This window comes from Leucopleurus acutus, assembly GCF_964270905.1.
Source record: "Leucopleurus acutus genome assembly, chromosome: 1".
Taxonomy (NCBI): Eukaryota; Metazoa; Chordata; class Mammalia; order Artiodactyla; family Delphinidae; genus Leucopleurus; species Leucopleurus acutus.
Genome location: NC_139142.1, coordinates 133,166,190 through 133,183,656, shown reverse-complemented (window position 1 = coordinate 133,183,656; position 17,467 = coordinate 133,166,190). Strand labels below are relative to the sequence as shown.

Below are 17,467 nucleotides of genomic sequence, written 5' to 3'. Positions count from 1 at the left end.
TATGTCTTCCTTGGAGAAATGTCTGTTAGGTCTTTTGCCCATTTTTGGATTGGGTTGTTTGGTTTTTTAATATTGAGCTGCATGAGCTGTTTATATATTTTGGAGATTAATTCTTTGTCCATTGATTCATTTGCAAATATTTTCTCCCATTCTGAGGGTTGCCGCTCGTCTTGTTTATGTTTCCTTTGCTGTGCAAAAAGCTTTTAAGTTTCAGTAGGTCCCATTTGTTTATTTTTGTTTTTATTTCCATTACTCTAGGAGGTGGATGAAAAAAGATCTTGCTGTGATTTGTGTCAAAGAGTGTTCTGCCTATGTTTTCCTCTAAGAGTTTTATAATGTCCAGTGTTACATTTAGGTCTCTAATCCATTTTGAGTTTATTTTTATGTATAGTATTAGGGGATGTTTTAATTTCATTTTTTACATGTAGCTGTCCAGTTTTCCCAGCACCACTTACTGAAGAGACTGTCTTTTCTCCATTGTATATCCTTGCCTCCTTTGTCATAGATTAATTGACCATAGGTGTGTGGGTTTATCTCTGGGCTTTCTATCCTGTTCCACTGATCTGTATTTCTGTTTTTGTGCCAGTACCATATTGTCTTGATTACTGTAGGTTTGTAGTATGGTTTGAAGTCAGGGAGTCTGATTCCTCCAGCTCCGTTTTTTTCCCTCAAGACTGCTTTGGCTATTCGGGGTCTTTTGTTTCTCCATACAAATTTTAAGATTTTTTGTTCTAGTTCTGTAAAAAATGCTGTTGGTAATTTGATAGGGATTGCATTGAATCTGTAGATTGCTTTGGGTAGTATAGTCATTTTCACAATATTGATTCTTCCAATCCAAGAACATGGTATATCTCTCCATCTGTTGGTATCATCTTTAATTTCTTTCATCAGTGTCTTACAGTTTTCTGTATACAGTTCTTTTGTCTCCCTAGGTAGGTTTATTCCTAGGTATTTTATTCTTTTTGTTGCAGTGGTAAATGGGAGTGTTTCCTTAATTTCTCTTTCAGATTTTTCATCATTAGTGTATAGGAATGCCAGAGATTTCTGTGCATTAATGTTATATCCAGCAACTCTACCAAATTCACTGATGAGTTCTAGTAGTTTTCTGGTGGCATCTTTACAATTCTGTATATATAGTATCATGTTATCTGCAAACAGTGACAGTTTTACTTCTTCTTTTCCAATTTGCATTCCTTTTTATTTCTATTTTCTTCTCTGATTGCTGTGGCTAGGACTTTCAAAACTATGTTGAATAATAGTGGTGAGAGTGGACATCCCTGCCTTGTTCCTGATCTTAGAGGAAATGCTTTCAGTTTTTTACCATTGAGAATGATGTTTTCTGTGGGTTTGTCGTATATGGCCTTTATTATTATTATTATTATTATTATTATTTTTTTTGCATTATGCGGGCCTCTCACTGTTGTGGCCTCTCCCGTTGCGGAGCACAGGCTCCGGACGCGCAGGCTCAGCGGCCATGGCTCACGGGCCCAGCCGCTCCGCGGCATGTGGGATCCTCCCAGACCGGGGCACGAACCCGTGTCCCCTGCATCGGCAGGCGGACTCCCAACCACTGCGCCACCAGGGAAGCCCCGGCCTTTATTATTTTGAGGTAGGTTCCCTCTGTGCCCACTTTCTGGAGAGTTTTTATCATAAATGGGTGTTGAATTTGTCAAAAGCTTTTTCTGCATCTATAGAGATTATCATATGGTTTTTATCCTTCAATTTGTTAATATGTTGTATCACATTGATTGATTTGCATATATTGAAGAATCCTTGCAGCCCTGGGATAAATCCCACTTGATCATGGTGTATGATCCTTTTAATGTGTTGTTGGATTCTGTTTGCTAGTATTTTGTTGAGGATTTCTGCATCTATATTCATCAGTGATATTCGTCTGTAATTTTCTTTTTTTGTAGTATCTTTGTCTGGTTTTGGTATCAGGGTGATGGTGGCCTCATAGAATGAGTTTGGGAGTGTTCCTTCCTCTGCAATATTTTGGAAGAGTTTGAAAAGGATGGGTGTTAGCTCTTGTCTAAATGTTTGATAGAATTCACCTGTGAAGCCATTTGGTCCTGGACTTTTGCTTTTTGGAAGATTATTAATCACAGTATCGATTTCATTCCTTGTGATTGGTCTGTTCATATTTTCCATTTCTTCCTGGTTCAGTCTTGGAAGGTTATACCTGTCTATGAGTTTGTCTATTTCTTCCAGCTTGTCCATTTTATTGGCATAGAGTTGCTTGTAATAGTCTCTTAGGATTCTTTGTATTTCTGCGGTGTCTGTTGTAACTTCTCCTTTTTCATTTCTAATTTTGTTGATTTGAGTCCTCTTCCTCTTTTTCTTGATGAGTCTGGCTAAAGGTTTATCAATTTTGTTTATCTTCTGAAGGAACCAGCTTTTAGTTTTATTGATCTTTACTATTGTTTTCTTTGTTTCTATTTCATTTATTTCTGCTCTGAACTTTATGATTTCTTTCCTTCTGCTAACTTTGGGTTTTGTTTGTTCTTCTTTCTCTAGTTCCTTTAGGTATAAGGTTCCTAAGTTTAGATTGTTTATTTGAGATTTTTCTTGTTTCTTGAGGTAGGCTTGTATTGCTATAAACTTCCCTCTTAGAACTGATTTTGCTGCATCCTATAGGTTTTGGATCGTTGTGTTTTTGTTGTCATGTGTCTCTAGGTGTATTTTGAGTTCATCTTTGATTTCTTCAGTGATCTCTTGGTTATTTAGTATTGTAGTTTTTAGCCTTCATGTGTTTGTGTTTTTTACAGTTTTTTCCCTGTAATTGATTTCTAATCTCATAGCGTTGTGGTCAGAAAAGATGCTTGATATGATTTCAATTTTCTTAATTTGACTGAGGCTTGATTTGTGACCCAAGATGTGATCTATCCTGGAGAATGTTCTGTGCGCACTTGAGAAGAAAGTGTAATCTGCTCTTTTTGGATGGAGTGTCCTATAAATATCAATTAAATCTATCTGGTCTGTCATGTTATTTAAAGCTTGTGTTTCCTTATTAATATTCTGTTTGGATGATCTGTCCATTGGTGTGAGGTGTTAAAGTCCCCCACTATTATTGTGTTACTATCGATTTCCTCTTTTATAGCTGTTAGCAGTTGCCTTATGTATAGAGGTGCTCCTATTTTGGGTGCATATATATTTATAATTGTTATATCTTCTTCTTGGATTGATCACTTGATCATTATGTAGTCTCCCTCCTTATCTCTTGTAACAGTCGTTATTTTAAAGTCTATTTTATCTGATATGAGTATTGCTACTCCAGCTTTTTTTTGATTTCCATTTGCGTGGAATATCTTTTTCCATGCCATCACTTTCAGTCTGTATGTGTCCCTAGGTCTGAAGTGGGTCTCTTGTAGACAGCATATATATGGGTCTTGTTTTTGTATCGATTCAGCAAGCCTGTGTCTTTTGGTTGGAGCATTTAATCCATTCATGTTTTGGGTAATTATTGACATGTATGTTCCTAGTATCATTTTCTTAATTGTTTTGGGTTTGTTTTTGTAGGTCCTTTTCTTCTCTTGTGTTTCCCACTTAGAGAAGTTCCTTTAGCATTTGTTGTAGAGCTGGTTTGGTGGTGCTGAAATCTCTTAGCTTTTGCTTGTCTGTAAAGCTTTTGATTTCTCCATCAAATCTGAATGAGATCCTTGCCGGGTAGAGTAATCTTGGTTGTAGGTTCTTCCCTTTCATCACTTTAAATATGTCATGCCACTCTCTTCTGGCTTGTAGAGTTTCTGCTGAGAAATCAGCTGGTAACCTTATGGAAGTTCTTTTGTATGTTATTTGTCATTTTTCCCTTGTTGCTTTCAATAATTTTTCTTTGTCTTTAACTTTTGCCAATTTGATTACTATGTGTCTCGGCGTGTTTCTCCTTGGGTTTATCCTGTATGAGACTCTCTGTGCTTCCTGGTCTTGGATGGCTATTTCCTTTCCCATGTTAGGGAAGTTTTCGACTATAATCTCTTCTAATATTTTCTTGGGTCCTTTCTCTCTCTCTTCTCCTTCTGGGATCCGTATAATGCGAATGTTGTTGTGTTTAATGTTGTCCCAGAGGTCTCTTAGGCTGTCTTCATTTCTTTTCATTCTTTTTTCTTTATTCTGTTCCAGCAGCAGTGAATTCCACCATTCTGTCTTCAGGTCACTTATCCGGTCTTCTGCCTCAGTTATTGTGCTATTGATTCCTTCTAGTGTATTTTTCATTTCAGTTATTGTATTGTTCATCTCTGTTTGTTAATTCTTCTAGGTCTTTGTTAAACATTTCTTGCATCTTCTCAATCTTTGCCTCCATTCTTTTTCCAAGGCCCTGGATCATCTTCATTATCATTATTCTGAATTCTGTTTCTAGAAGGTTGCCTATCTCCATTTCATTTAGTTGTTTTTCTGGGGTTTTATCTTGTTCCTTCCTCTGATACAAAGTCCTCTGCCTTTTCATCTTGTGTAACTTTCTGTGAATGGGGTTTTCCTTCCACAGGCTGCAGAATTGTAGTTCTTCTTGCTTCTGCTGTCTTTCCTCTGGTGGATGAGGCTATCTGTGAGGCTTGAGCAAGTTTCCTGATGGGAGGGAGTGGTGGTGTGTAGAGCCGGCTGTTGCTCTTTTGGGCAGAGCTCAGTAAAACTTTAATCCGCTTGTCTGCTAATGGATGAGGCTGGGTTCCCTCCCTGTTGGTTGTTTGGCCTGAGGCGACCCAACACTGGAGCCTTCCTGGGCTCTTTGGTGGGGCTAATGGTGGGCTCTGGGAGGGCTCACGCCAAGGAGTACTTCCTAGAACTTCTGCTGCCAATGTCCTTGTCCTTGTGGTGAGGCACAGCTGCCCCCCCCCCCCGCCTCTGCAGGAGACCCTCCAACACTAGCAGGTAGGTCTGGGTCAGTCTCCTATGGGGTCACTGCGCCTTCCCCTGGGTCCCAATGCTCACACTACTTTGTGTGTGCCCTCCAGGAGTGGAGCCTCTGTTTCCCCCAGTCCTGTTGAAGTCCTGTAATCATATCCTGCTAGCCTTCAATGTGTGATTCTCTAGGAATTCCTCCTCCCATTGTCAGACCCCCAGGTCGGAAGCCTGTCGTGGGGCTCAGAACCTTCACTCCAGTGGGTGAACTTCTGTGGTATAAGTGTTCTCCAGTTTGTGAGTCACCCACCCAGCAGTTATGGGATTTGATTTTATTGTGATTACGCCCCTCCTACCGTCTCACTGTGGCTTTGTCTTTGGATGTGGGATATCTTTTTTGGTGAGTTCCAGTGTCTTCCTGTCAATGATTGTTTAGCAGTTAGTTATGATTCCAGTGATCTCACAAGAGGGAGTGAGAGCACGTCCTTCTGCTCCGCCATCTTGAACCATAGATGGGTTTCTTGTTTTAACTACTAATTGCCTCACATTCATTTGGCTGGATTTTTTTTTTTTTCTGACAAGTTCTAGGTAGTAATCTATAAATGTACTACTTTCACTTTACGGCAAGAAATCTGACAGCTGGAGATCTAACTAAACTGGGAACCGAGGCTTGTATGTTCCTTTATCAGCGTGACTCTGAGAACTGACACCTGCTGGTTCTTTGAAATAGTGCTTTGTCTGATGAAGCTTACCATAAATGTTGTCTCTGTAGGCGATTTACTGAAACAGGAAGTCTTCATGCAGTGGATTTTATGGGTAGCTACACATCTGAGACTGCTGCTTCAAAAGGGCTGAGTTTGGACGTAAAGCTCCCAAAACTACTATGTAATGCAGTTTCTTTTACATTAACGATAAAAGAACCCGTGGCCAGGAAGTGACCTTGGGAAGCATTGTGGATTTTGTGCAGCAACTAAAAGCTTTGAGTGCTTGGGATTGTGCCACCTCATCAATGGTATTTTTCTGCTCAGTAAACTGCCTTTCTCACATTTATTGATATATCATTCATATGTATATATAATTTTTTGTATGATGAAGCAGTCATTCATTTTAAATGGGCAGGATTGTAACCCTCTATCTTTGTAATTAAATTCTTCCAGAGCAAAATTTTTGTGTATCACTGAGAATAGTGGCTTAGTGTTTGTCTAGCCTTCCACTTGGCTGTGTTTTGTATTGACCTCTTAGTCTTTTTTTTTTTTTTGGCCACACCTCATGGCTTGTGGGATCTTAGTTCCCTGACCAGGGATTCAACCCAGGCCACGACAGTGAAAGCATGGAGTCCTAACCACTGGACTGCCAGGGAATTCCCCTGATCTCTTCAGTCTTAATGATGCCCCCTGGCAAAGGAATTCATTTGAATGATGCATAGCTCAGGAGAATTATCTAGTCACCTCCAGGGCCTCTTAGGAATAAGGAAAATTGCTTTTTAAGAGGGTGAGGTATTCAGCTTGTTTTGAAATAAGCAGAGAAAGTAAGCAAACAAAAGCAAGCTAGCATTTTGTAATGTATTAGCTATCATGTTTGGTGTTACATAAGCTGTGTCATTATGCTTCTGTGTCTATATTCTTTTATACAGGTACAAAAATTGAAGCTGAGAGGCATTTCATAATTTGTCTGCTGCTTTTAGGTTCAGTGAGAACTTGGAGGAAGGCATCATGGTAGAGTGAAACGATCGTTGCCTACTCTCCTGGTTTTCTTTCTGTTCTCCTCTAATTAAAAGCATCAACTTTAACCCTTCTGTTTTCCTTTTCCCTCATGTTTATATGTAATCCAAAGGTTGTTAGTTTTTTCTTCTAAATGCCTTGATTATAAATCCTATTTTTTAAAGTTATCTTCAAGGAATTATTGCATCATACCTGCCGTGATAATAGAAGTCAGAAAAATTAGATTTATCTAGGACATTGCAGTTTACAAAGTACTTTCACATATTCTAACTCGTGTAATCATCATAACCACACTGTGGTAGATGTTATTCTTTAAATGTTCTACTATAAAAACTTCCTATTCATTTTCTTCATAGGTATTCTTGTCTCTTTTATCGTATACATTGGGACCAGATTAATATTTTTAAAATACAACTTTCACCACTATACGTTTCCTCTTAGCACAAATATCTTTGGTGATTTCACAAGTTGAATAATGAAGTCAAAACTCCTGTATTCACACTTAGGATTATCCATAATCTGATTCTAAACTAAATTTTTTTTTAATTGCCCTAAAACTTTCTCAGAAGAACCTTCTCTGTATATCAAGTCAATTTGGTTCACTTCAGCAAGCATCTGTTACCTACTATATATCAATTACCATGTTGGTCGTTAGGGATAAACAGATGAGTGGAACATTCTTGTCCTTAGGAAATTCACTGCCTAGTGGAGGTGAAAAGATGCATGAATAACTAATTATAATATATGTGTAAGTTGATGAAACTGAGTGCTGCCTCAGTTTTATTTTATTTTTTAAAATTAATTTATTTATTATTTTTAACTGTATTGGGTCTTCGTTGCTGCACGTGAGCTTTCTCTAGTTGCAGTGAGCGGGGGCACCTCTTCGTTGTGGTGCGCGGGCTTCTCAGTAGTTGTGACACGTGGGCTCAGTAGTTGTGGCTTGCAGGCTCTAGAGCGCAGGCTCAGTAGTTGTGGCGCATGGGCTAAGTTGCTCTGCGGCATGTGGGATCTTCCTGGCCCAGGGCTCAAACCTGTGTCTGCATTGGCAGGTGGATTCTTAACCACTGCACCACCAGGGGAAGTCACTGCCTCAGTTTTATAATGTATATTTGGAAAAGGGATTTTTTTTAAGGCATAAAAACCACCAGGAACCAAAAAAGAGAGAGAGAGAGAGAGAGAAGATAAAAACAGGTGAGAAATTTTAACAAAATTCTGGAAGCTGGAAAGCCGTTAAGTGGTAACTAATTTAGCAGTCCAGAGAAAGCTGAATGATTTAATGGGTAGGCCAGTTTGTAACATAGAATACACCAGATATCAATAAGTTCAAGAATTGGAGACAGTAGGAATTTCAAAAAGTTGGGATGCAGAAGGTGCTAAAAACAGGAAGAGTAGTTGCAAGTATATACATATATATATATATATATATATATATATATGGAGCAGTTGCATCACTAAATCCCCTCCTTCCCTGGCATCGCCCGGCAGCTACTCTTTCCCACCTTCACAGGAGATGTAAAGGTCACACTGTTGAAGGTAAACTGAGCTGTGAAAACTGGGCCGCCCAGCTGAACACAGGGAAAATGAGGAAAAGGTTCCCCTCTGATTCGTGAGGCCTTCTAGACTCTGGAATAAGCAGATCCATAAGGGCCTGGGATTTCTTTGAACTCTTGTTTGGTTGTTTGTTTGTTTTTCCTCCAAAAGAAAACTATGCAGGATTTCTTTCTTTCTTTTTTTCTTTTTTCTTTTTGGCTGCGTTGGGTCCTCGTTGCTGCGTGTGGGCCTTCGCTGTGGTGCATGGGCCTCTCACTGCAGTGGCCTCTCCCGTTTCAGAGCACAGGCTCTAGGCGCATGGGCTTAAGCAGTTGTGGCACGTGGGCTCAGTAGTTGTGGCTCACAGGCCCAGTTGCTCCGTGGCACGTGGAATCCTCCCAGACCAGGGCTCGAACCCGTGCCCCCTGCATTGGCAGGTGCATTCTTAACCACCAAGCCACCAGGGAAGTCCCTGCACGATTTCTATAATATAACAAGTTTGTTTTACTATTTTAAAAAAAAAAAGATTCCCCCAAATCTTCAAAAAAAAAGTGAGGATTTAGGAAAAGTATTTACTTCAGAGCAAGAAGCTGGCTTTCAAGGTTATTCATACTCTGTTCATGTGGATTTTTCTGGCTTCATTTCTCACCATTCTCCCCCATATGCTTTGTGCTCCTTTCATATTGGTCCACTCATACTTTATCACATTCTCTGCATTTTCTGTCATTTCTCCACCTCAATGTTCAAATTAGTATTTTTATAAGAAATGCTCTTTATCCTCTCCTGTTTGTCCTCAGAGGCTCACTTCAAGTGCCATTTGTGCCCAAATGCTTTACCCTCCCTCATCTAAGTCATCTACTGACTTGTTCATATTTCTTTTTTTTTTTAACACTTATCACTTTGTATGATTTATTTATCAAACTCTGAGGCACCATGTGCAGGGTCTTGTGTGAGGATCTAGAATACAGTCTCTGAAGGGTGAGAAGTGAGTGTTGCTCATCTTAGGTGTCTGATATTTGCATATGAGGGGTATTAAATACTCAAATACTTTCCCTTACCTCTGGTGTCTTGTTTTTCTGGTTAATCTTTTATACCTCTTTACAAAGGAGGTATAGTTATTCTGAATCAGAGATCTGATCATGTCACTACCCTACTCAGAAACCTTTCATTTTAAGTTTTAAGATGGCATTGAGGACTTTCCTAATGTGGACTCACCCTTACTTTTCTAGTTTCTTTTGCTGCCCTAACCACTCCTTGCCCATCCCTACTCCTTCCTGATCTTCATGGTGCAACTTATGGTCCATCTACCCCAAGACCATCGCCCATTCTCTTCCTAAACCGTCTGTTTTCTCATTTTTATTGTTTTGCTCATACAGTTTCTTCTCCCTGAGATGTGTTTTTCTCCCTTCTTCAACTGTTAAAATTCTACTCATTTTTTCACACCTTGTGGGGAGGTGGTGGGAGAAAGAAAGGAAAGTACATCCTTTCTGAGACTCCTGTGATTGCCTTCTCTCTTTTCTTGCTCACAGATGAGAATCCAGATTGATGACTAGGCTTACACTGATACCACCATCTCAATTCACTTTATTGATTTATTTATTTTTTTAATTATATATATATTTTTGCAGTACGCGGGCCTCTCACTGTTGTGGCCTCTCCTGTTGCGGAGCACAGGCTCCAGACGCACAGGCTCAGCAGCCATGGCTCACGGGCCCAGCCGCTCCGCGGCATGTGGGATCTTCCCGGACCGGGGCACGAACCCGTGTCCTCTGCATTGGCAGGTGGACTCTCAACCACTGCGCCACCAGGGAAGCCCTCAATTCACTTTAAAAGTTGTAATCTATTTGAATTAAAGATCTGTTACTTTAAGCATATACTTCAAAAATTAATTTAATTCTTTAACAGTGAAGTCATATTGTACTCTAAATGAGTAAGGGGTGAATTTCGGTGCCCCTACTTCCCTACCCCCCAGTAATTCTTACTGCTAAAACTGGGAGGGAGTGTCCAATTCAGAAAGACATCCCCCTCCCCAAACACATTTACAGTTTTAAACTTGACCATTTTCCTCTAAGCAGTAATGAGTTTTTAGGGTCAGCCCTTTGCTAAAATAAGTTTTAGATCACAATAACTGTGCTTATACAGTGCCGGGAAGGGCTTTCCTGAAAAATCTTCATGCAGCATCCTGTCTCGCATGGAAGAAGTCTGTGGCCAAGCTGGAGTTTTAATCTGCCTGGGAGCTGGCTGTTACTACCTCATCTCGTCCTCTCCCGGTTGTTGGTATCCTTTTCACAATTTCATCAAATATATTTTTTAAAATGATTTTGGTGGGAACATTAATCAGAAACACAAATTAACTTTTAGAACTTAATGCAATTAATACAGAGAGGGAAAAAATGGCTATTTTCTACTTTTGCTCCTTTAAAAAAGAAGTTATTCATCTTATAATGTCTTAGGTGTTTGTCTGGCAACCTGTGAATCCTCTCTATTAATGTTGTTTGCAGACAAAAGTTATTCCTAAGTTAGTGTACTCTTCTCCACATAAAAGTACTGGGAAAACTGATAACAGTATTAAAAGTATAATGGTATAATTTTAACTGTATTAAAAGTATAATGGCCATCTATTGTCTAGAGCTTGTTAAAAATAACCAATATTACAAGCAGCCTTTTGTTCCCAAAATGCAGGGTTTGTTTTTTGTTCATTATCAAAATAACCTATATTATATGAAAATTAGAAACAGTCATCTTTCTTTTTTTTTTTGGCGGAACACGGGCCTCTCACTGTTGTGGCCTCTCCCGTTGCGGAGCACAGGCTCCGGACGCGCAGGCCCAGCGGCCATGGCTCACGGGCCCAGCCGCTCCGCGGCATGTGGGATCTTCCCGGACTGGGACACGAACCCGTGTCCCCTGCATCGGCAGGCAGACTCTCAACCACTGCACCACCAGGGAAGCCCAGAAACAGTCATCTTAATACCTTAATACATCTTTATGTATCCTTTTCCATGCATATATATTCAGCTATGTACATATATATATGTACGTTTATGTGTATATATAACCTTTACCTACATGTATTATTTAAAAAGTAGTCATACTATACGTACTTATAACTTTTAATCAGTCAAGGTTTTGAGTGTCTGAGATGTGCAGAACATGGTCTTAAGCACCATAGGGCATTGATAGATCCATTAAATAAAATCGCTACTCTCAAGATATTTATAGTCCAGCTAAATAAGATAGGACAGATATGTAAGAAGCAATGTGAAGTCCAGTGCAGTGGCTGAGCTATATGGTCTAGACTAAGCACTCACAAGGAATTAAAATTAGCCTTCAGGACTAATGGAGTTGAAGAGGTAAAGGTAGCTAAGTACCCAGCATGTACTGTGGGCTCACTAACTGATGGTTGTTGCTCTTATACTCACCCCAGGTTCTGACTCTAGATGTCTAGTACAGAAGAATATTGATTCCATTTCTGTAAGTAGAGAAGTTGAGAGGAAAAAGGTTACAACTGCAGGAAGAACTTTGAGTGAAGTGTTGTCTGGGTGGAGAGCTGTTTCTGCATATAGGTGAAGATGTAGCGCTTGAGTTCTGGTGAAGAGTCAAAACAGCTTTGAGAATCATCTGCTTAGAGACAGTAGATGAGTTTTCCAAAAGGAGTAGGCCAATAATTGGTTTTATTTCACACTGTCCTTTATGCCAACTAAAGTTGATACTAAATACCATGACAAAAAATAAGAAAACCTTACTTGTCAGTGAGTTAGAAAAATGAGGGTTTGTGTTTTTTGTGCCAAGAGTTAAAATCTCTCTATCTTTGTAATTCTGGCATTTCTTCTTCTTGGGTTGCCTCATAGCTCAATAGTTGGGAAATATTAAATAACAAAATGTGTGTGTGACAGACAAAGAGATTTGTTTTCTTTTCTTTCATTTTTTAAAAAAATATTTATTTATTTATTTGGCTGCGCCAGGTCTTAGCTGTGGCATGCGGGATCTTTGTTGCCACATGTGGACTCTTAATTGTGGCATGCAGACTTCTTAGCTGAGGTATGCATGCAGGATCAAGTTCTCTGACCAGGGATGGAACCCTGGCTCCCTGCATTGGGAGCGTGGAGTCTTAACTACTGGACCACCAGGGAAGTCCCCGAGATTTGTTTTCTTTAAAATAAAAGATTCTCATGTCTAGCTTAAATTTTCAAATTCTCAAGCTGTTTTTGTTCTTGTCTTGCTGGGTCTCATTATCTCTGTTTGGCTTTTCACTTACAAATCATGTTTCATATATGTGAACAGCGTTGGGAATGTGACCTTTCTCATGACCCTGTAAGCTAAGATTTTGCTTTGCATTTCCCAGAATAAATGTCACTAAAACATACACATTCTGCTTTTCCCCTAGGTAAAAATCTCTACACCAATGAATATGTAGCTATCAAACTGGTGAGTAGAATCTGTATTTGTGGTAATTATGTTTTAGTGCTCTCACCCTTCACATATCTTTTTACAGGAAATAATTGTAACCATTCACAAAAATACTAATGTTATTTTTCCTTGCATATGATCCCACACAGTCATTTCCTTCAAATATGTATAGTGTTACAGTGATGAATCACTGTATACTGTAAAACACTATATAGTTAGAGGATGCTAACTATAGTGTTAGCAATGATAAATCAAAAAAAGTTTATAAAACATAGCTGGAAGGAAAAAAAAAACCCTAGTAACTGCTGTAAACTTTGTACCTTTCACAGTGCTATTTTTTTTATAATTTTCTTATTCTTGAATATGACTTATCCATTTTAAAAATGTAAGGTATTTATTAATATACTTCTGAATGTGATCATCTAATCATTGCCTTAAAAAGCCGTCAAACGTGAAAAACACATTACGTGGTCAGATTTGAAGCAAAGAGTTCAATTGGTTTTGTCATTGCTAATCTTATGAATAACTAACCTAGTCATTGAAAATAACATCCTGTTAAAAAAGAATAATTCTATTATTTTTAAGGATTAATAGTTTTAGAAGAAACAGTTCTTTATCTTATATGTAAGGTTGATGAAAAACCATTTCTAGCCATATGAAATGCTTTATGTAACTAGTTTCTATGAAACTGTATAAATATTGTCCTCCTAGTAAATCCTAGTACATTTCCCAGGATCTGAAGGTAGTTTTGGGCTTTATTAGTTGGAAGGCAGAAGCATTAATAGTTGAAGGAAGTATCTTGTGGTAATTGCTGTTCTTTTCTAATGAATTGCCCCTACCACATCCACACCTGCTCTGTGGTCGGTCCTTTCCTCTCATTAAGCTTGTCTGTGGAGGAGTTAGAGTTGTCCTGTGAAGAACTGACAGGCATCAGATTAGTTTCTCTACAAAGAGGTGGACAGGGAGCAGGTCTTAGAGCAGGTAGCTCCTTGGGAACCAAGTGTTTTGTTTGTTGACTTGGAACTTTTGTTGGAGAAATTGGAGCAGGAAGAGAGACAATGCATGTAACAATGCAGACCAAATATTTTTCTCAGCTTGAATGTCAAGGAATTAACTGTATATTTGTATTTATGGGAATTTGATTATTCTGTGAAAGTGTTATCTAGTTCATCTCTTTTTTACTTTTTCTGTTTTATTGTTTTGTTAAGTTGGAATAATTTTTTTTTTTTTTTTTTGCGGTACGTGGGCCTCCCACCGCTGCAGCCTCTCCCACTGCGGAGCACAGGCTCCAGACGCACAGGCCCAGCGGCCATGGCTCACGGGCCCAGCCGCTCCGCGGCACGCAGGATCCTCCTGGACCAGGGCACGAACCCGCATCCCCCGCATCGGCAGGCAGACTCCCAACCACTGCGCCACCAGGGAAACCCCAAGTTGGAATAATTTTGATTCTTTGGGACTAGTAATAGGGAGAAGCAGCCCCTAAAACACTTTAAAATGTTGCCTCAATACTGTATATTTGTTATTGTCCCCTTATTTATCAAGACTTCTTCTGAGGCTTTCTGTTAGGGGCAACTCATTCTATCTAGATTCCTCTTTCCAGGTTCATACTAGTTGACCTGTTTAGATAAGGTTGCATAACATTATTGACATGACTGACTATTGCATTTCACTTACATTTTATTAAAGTTTTATTCTTTGTATGGCCAAGAGTTAAAGGTCGATAGACTTCATGTCATCTAGTATGGTGTGCCTCGGTACCTCATTTCTCTTTCAAATAAACCTTAAATAAAGGCTTTTTAGAGGATGACAATCTTGTCTATGGGCCTCCTCTCTTGCTGTGGGGCTGTATTCTCTGTGGGAGATATGATGGCAGTAATTGAGCTCTTTTCACTGTAACAGCAAAATTTGCCTTAAGCATTACAGTCCTACAAGGTAGCCGTCTGCTGTCAGTTTAGGATTTCAGGCAGGCGTGTGTGTTCCAGAATAACCATGATTCTGGCAAATAGCCAGCCCTCTATGGAAATGTAATCAGCATCTGGCACAGAAATACAAGGAAGCCGGGGCTGGTAGTGTTTCAGTTCTACTTTGTTTGGATCTTCATTGTGGGCTCTTGTTTCTTGGATTTCTAGGAACATTTTTTTAAAAATCAGATACAGTGTAAACAAACTAGTGTGATGAACCCCTCCTTTACCCCATCACTGAGGTTCCTGGGGTTCTTTTTAACAGAGGTTTTCTAACAGTTGTTTAAAAAGTTTTCTCTCCATGCTGCTAATCCTACTGCCTTTTACAATCTTATAGATTGTTTGCAGTGTCCTTTATTCATAGTGCTTTCAGAAGAGCACTTGAAGCTCCAGTTGGTTGAGCAGGCTACAACTACGTGCTGAAGGGGTTGGCTGAAGGATGTAAGTCCTTCCGTCTGTGATAAAAAGCCCCTCATGTCTGAATATATGTGATGTGTACACCCACTTTTAGCCCTATAACTCTAAAGAGATATTGCTTTTTTTAATCTGTTAACTTATTTACCCAAGATCAGATTGAATTATTTCCTATTAATGTTTCCAGTATGAAGTTTGAAGGTATTAGGTTTGAAGAAGGATCTGTGTTTTTTAAAATTCATTGACTCTTGTGGTTTGTTCGAATTCAAGACTGTTTCTCCAGAAAGAACACTCCTCTTCCTAGTGTTTAGAGCAACCTCTGGTTTCATATCAATTTGTCATCACTGTCTCTTTTGGTTTCTTGTGAATTATTAATGATTTTGCTAAAAGACAAATTCTGAAATTGGCTGCTTTGATGGTGATATATTAGAAGATCTAAAACCTGAATGGAGACTCTATAGCTGAAGAGATAAATGAATAAGGAAGTGACTCTACAGTATAGTCTTAAATACATTTTTTTGGAATACAAGAATCTTGAGAAACTTGAAGGCCAACTCTGATGCTTGCTGATTTTGCAATCAGAGAAGGTTATGAGTTCTTTCATAGAGCTCCTTAGGGCTTTGAAGTATTCTAGCCTACCTGAATTGATTTAGATAAAACCTTCCTAGAAGCAAAGCTGTAGACTAGATAACTTCAATGAAAGTTCTGAATTCTGTGATTTATGGATTCTATATTTTAAGAAAAATGCAGAAAACTTCAAGTGGGTTCAGGAAGAGCTTTCAGGGGTGATCAAATAACTAAAAAGTATGACCAGTGAGGAAAGGTTAAAAAAATTTAAATTACTTTGCCTGAATAAAGGAAGTTTAAGAAATGACTGAATAGCTTTGTTATTTGAAGATAGCTGTTATAGTATTCACAGGTTATTCGGGAGCTGTTTTGTCTTTGTTATTGAGGATATAAGAGAAATAGGCTAAACTTTCAGTAAGTGGAGATTGCAGTTACATATAAAGACCTTCTAAACCATGAAACTTGTTAAACACCAGCATGAATTAATAAGGGAAGCTGTGGAACTCTCCTTCCTTTGAGCCTATATTAAAAATAGGACAAATAACCATTCAATGGGGAGAGGACAGTTTTTTTCAACAAATGGTGTTGGGAAAACTGGAGATCCACATGCAGTGAAGTGAGACCCTTTACATCATACACAAAAATTAACTCAAAATGGGTCAAAGGCCTAAACATAAGAGCCAAACTATAAATATCTTAGAAGAAAACTTAGGGGAAAAGCTTCATAAGGTTAGATTTGGCAGTGATTTCTTGGATATAACACAAAAAAGCACAAGTAAGAAAAGATAGATAGGTTGGACTTTATCAAAAACTTTTGTGCATCAGAGGACTCTGAACAGAGTGAAAAGATAACCCATGGAATGGGAGAAAATATTTGAAAATCATATATCTGATAAGGAATTGATTCTCGAATTTACCATTTTAACCATTTTTAGTTGTACAGTTCAGTGGCATTAAGTACATTCACATTGGTGTGCACCCATCACTATCATCCATCTCTAGAACTTTTTTTTCACCTTCCTCAACTAAAATGCTGTACTCATTAAACACCAGCAGCATTCCCCTCTCCCCCCAGCTCCTGGCAACCACCATTCAACTTTCTGTTTATGAATTTCACTATTCTAGGTACCTAATACAAGTAGAATCATGCAGTGTTTGTCCTTTTGCGTCTGGCTTATTTCACTCAACATACCATCCCCGAGGTTCATACATTTTGTAGCATGTGTCAGAATGTCCTTCCTTTTTATGGCTAAATAATATGCCATCACACATATGGAACAAAATGTAACCACATTTTATTTATCCATCCATTTGTTTATAGATACTTGGGTTGCTTCCACCTTTTGACTATTGCGAATTATATTGCAACAAACATGGGTCTACAAATATCATTTTGAGTCTGAGTTTTCAGTTCTTTTAGGTATATATCCAGAAGTGGAATTGCTGGATCATGTGTACTTCTATATTTAATTTCTTGAGAAATTGCTGTACTGTTTTCCACAGTAGCTGCACCATTTTACATTCCCACCAGCAGTACACAAGGGTTCCAATTTCCTACATCCTTACCAACACTTGCTATTTTCTGTGTTTTTGATATTAGCCATCCTAATGGATATACAGATGTATCTTTCAGGGTAATGTTTGATTTTCTTGTTAACTAGTTGCCTGATATACTGTCAATTCAGAATGATTAGCCAGCCAATTCTTGAAGTTTGGTATAGAGCAAAGTGTGGTAGTATGGCTGCTTTATCTTTGGGCTCTTTAGAAAACTCTATTTTTAAAAACTTGAACACTGTATTAATTAAAGTTACAAGTTACATATCTTAGTTGCATTTACAGTCTTTAATTCTCTAAAGTGTAAAAATAAATATACATAACACTGTTCCTACAGCTTTATTCATAATACTGAAAACTGAAAACAGTTCAAATGTCCAAAAGTTAAGGTTTGTGTGTATGTACACACATGCACACACACACACACACACACACACACACACACACTAATATATAGTTTTACTTACTGTTATGGAA

General features: G+C 38.6%; 1 protein-coding gene across 2 annotated transcripts in view; it reads left to right on the top strand.

The window, feature by feature from the left end:
- CSNK1G1 (casein kinase 1 gamma 1) overlaps positions 1 to 17,467 on the top strand; it is a 149,540-nt gene that overhangs the window by 65,777 nt on the left and 66,296 nt on the right. For both annotated transcript variants that reach the window (XM_082850723.1, XM_082850722.1), the window contains exon 3: positions 12,472 to 12,512. In XM_082850723.1, coding sequence (XP_082706849.1) covers positions 12,472 to 12,512 — 41 coding nt within the window. The remainder of the gene's footprint in view (positions 1 to 12,471; positions 12,513 to 17,467) is intronic.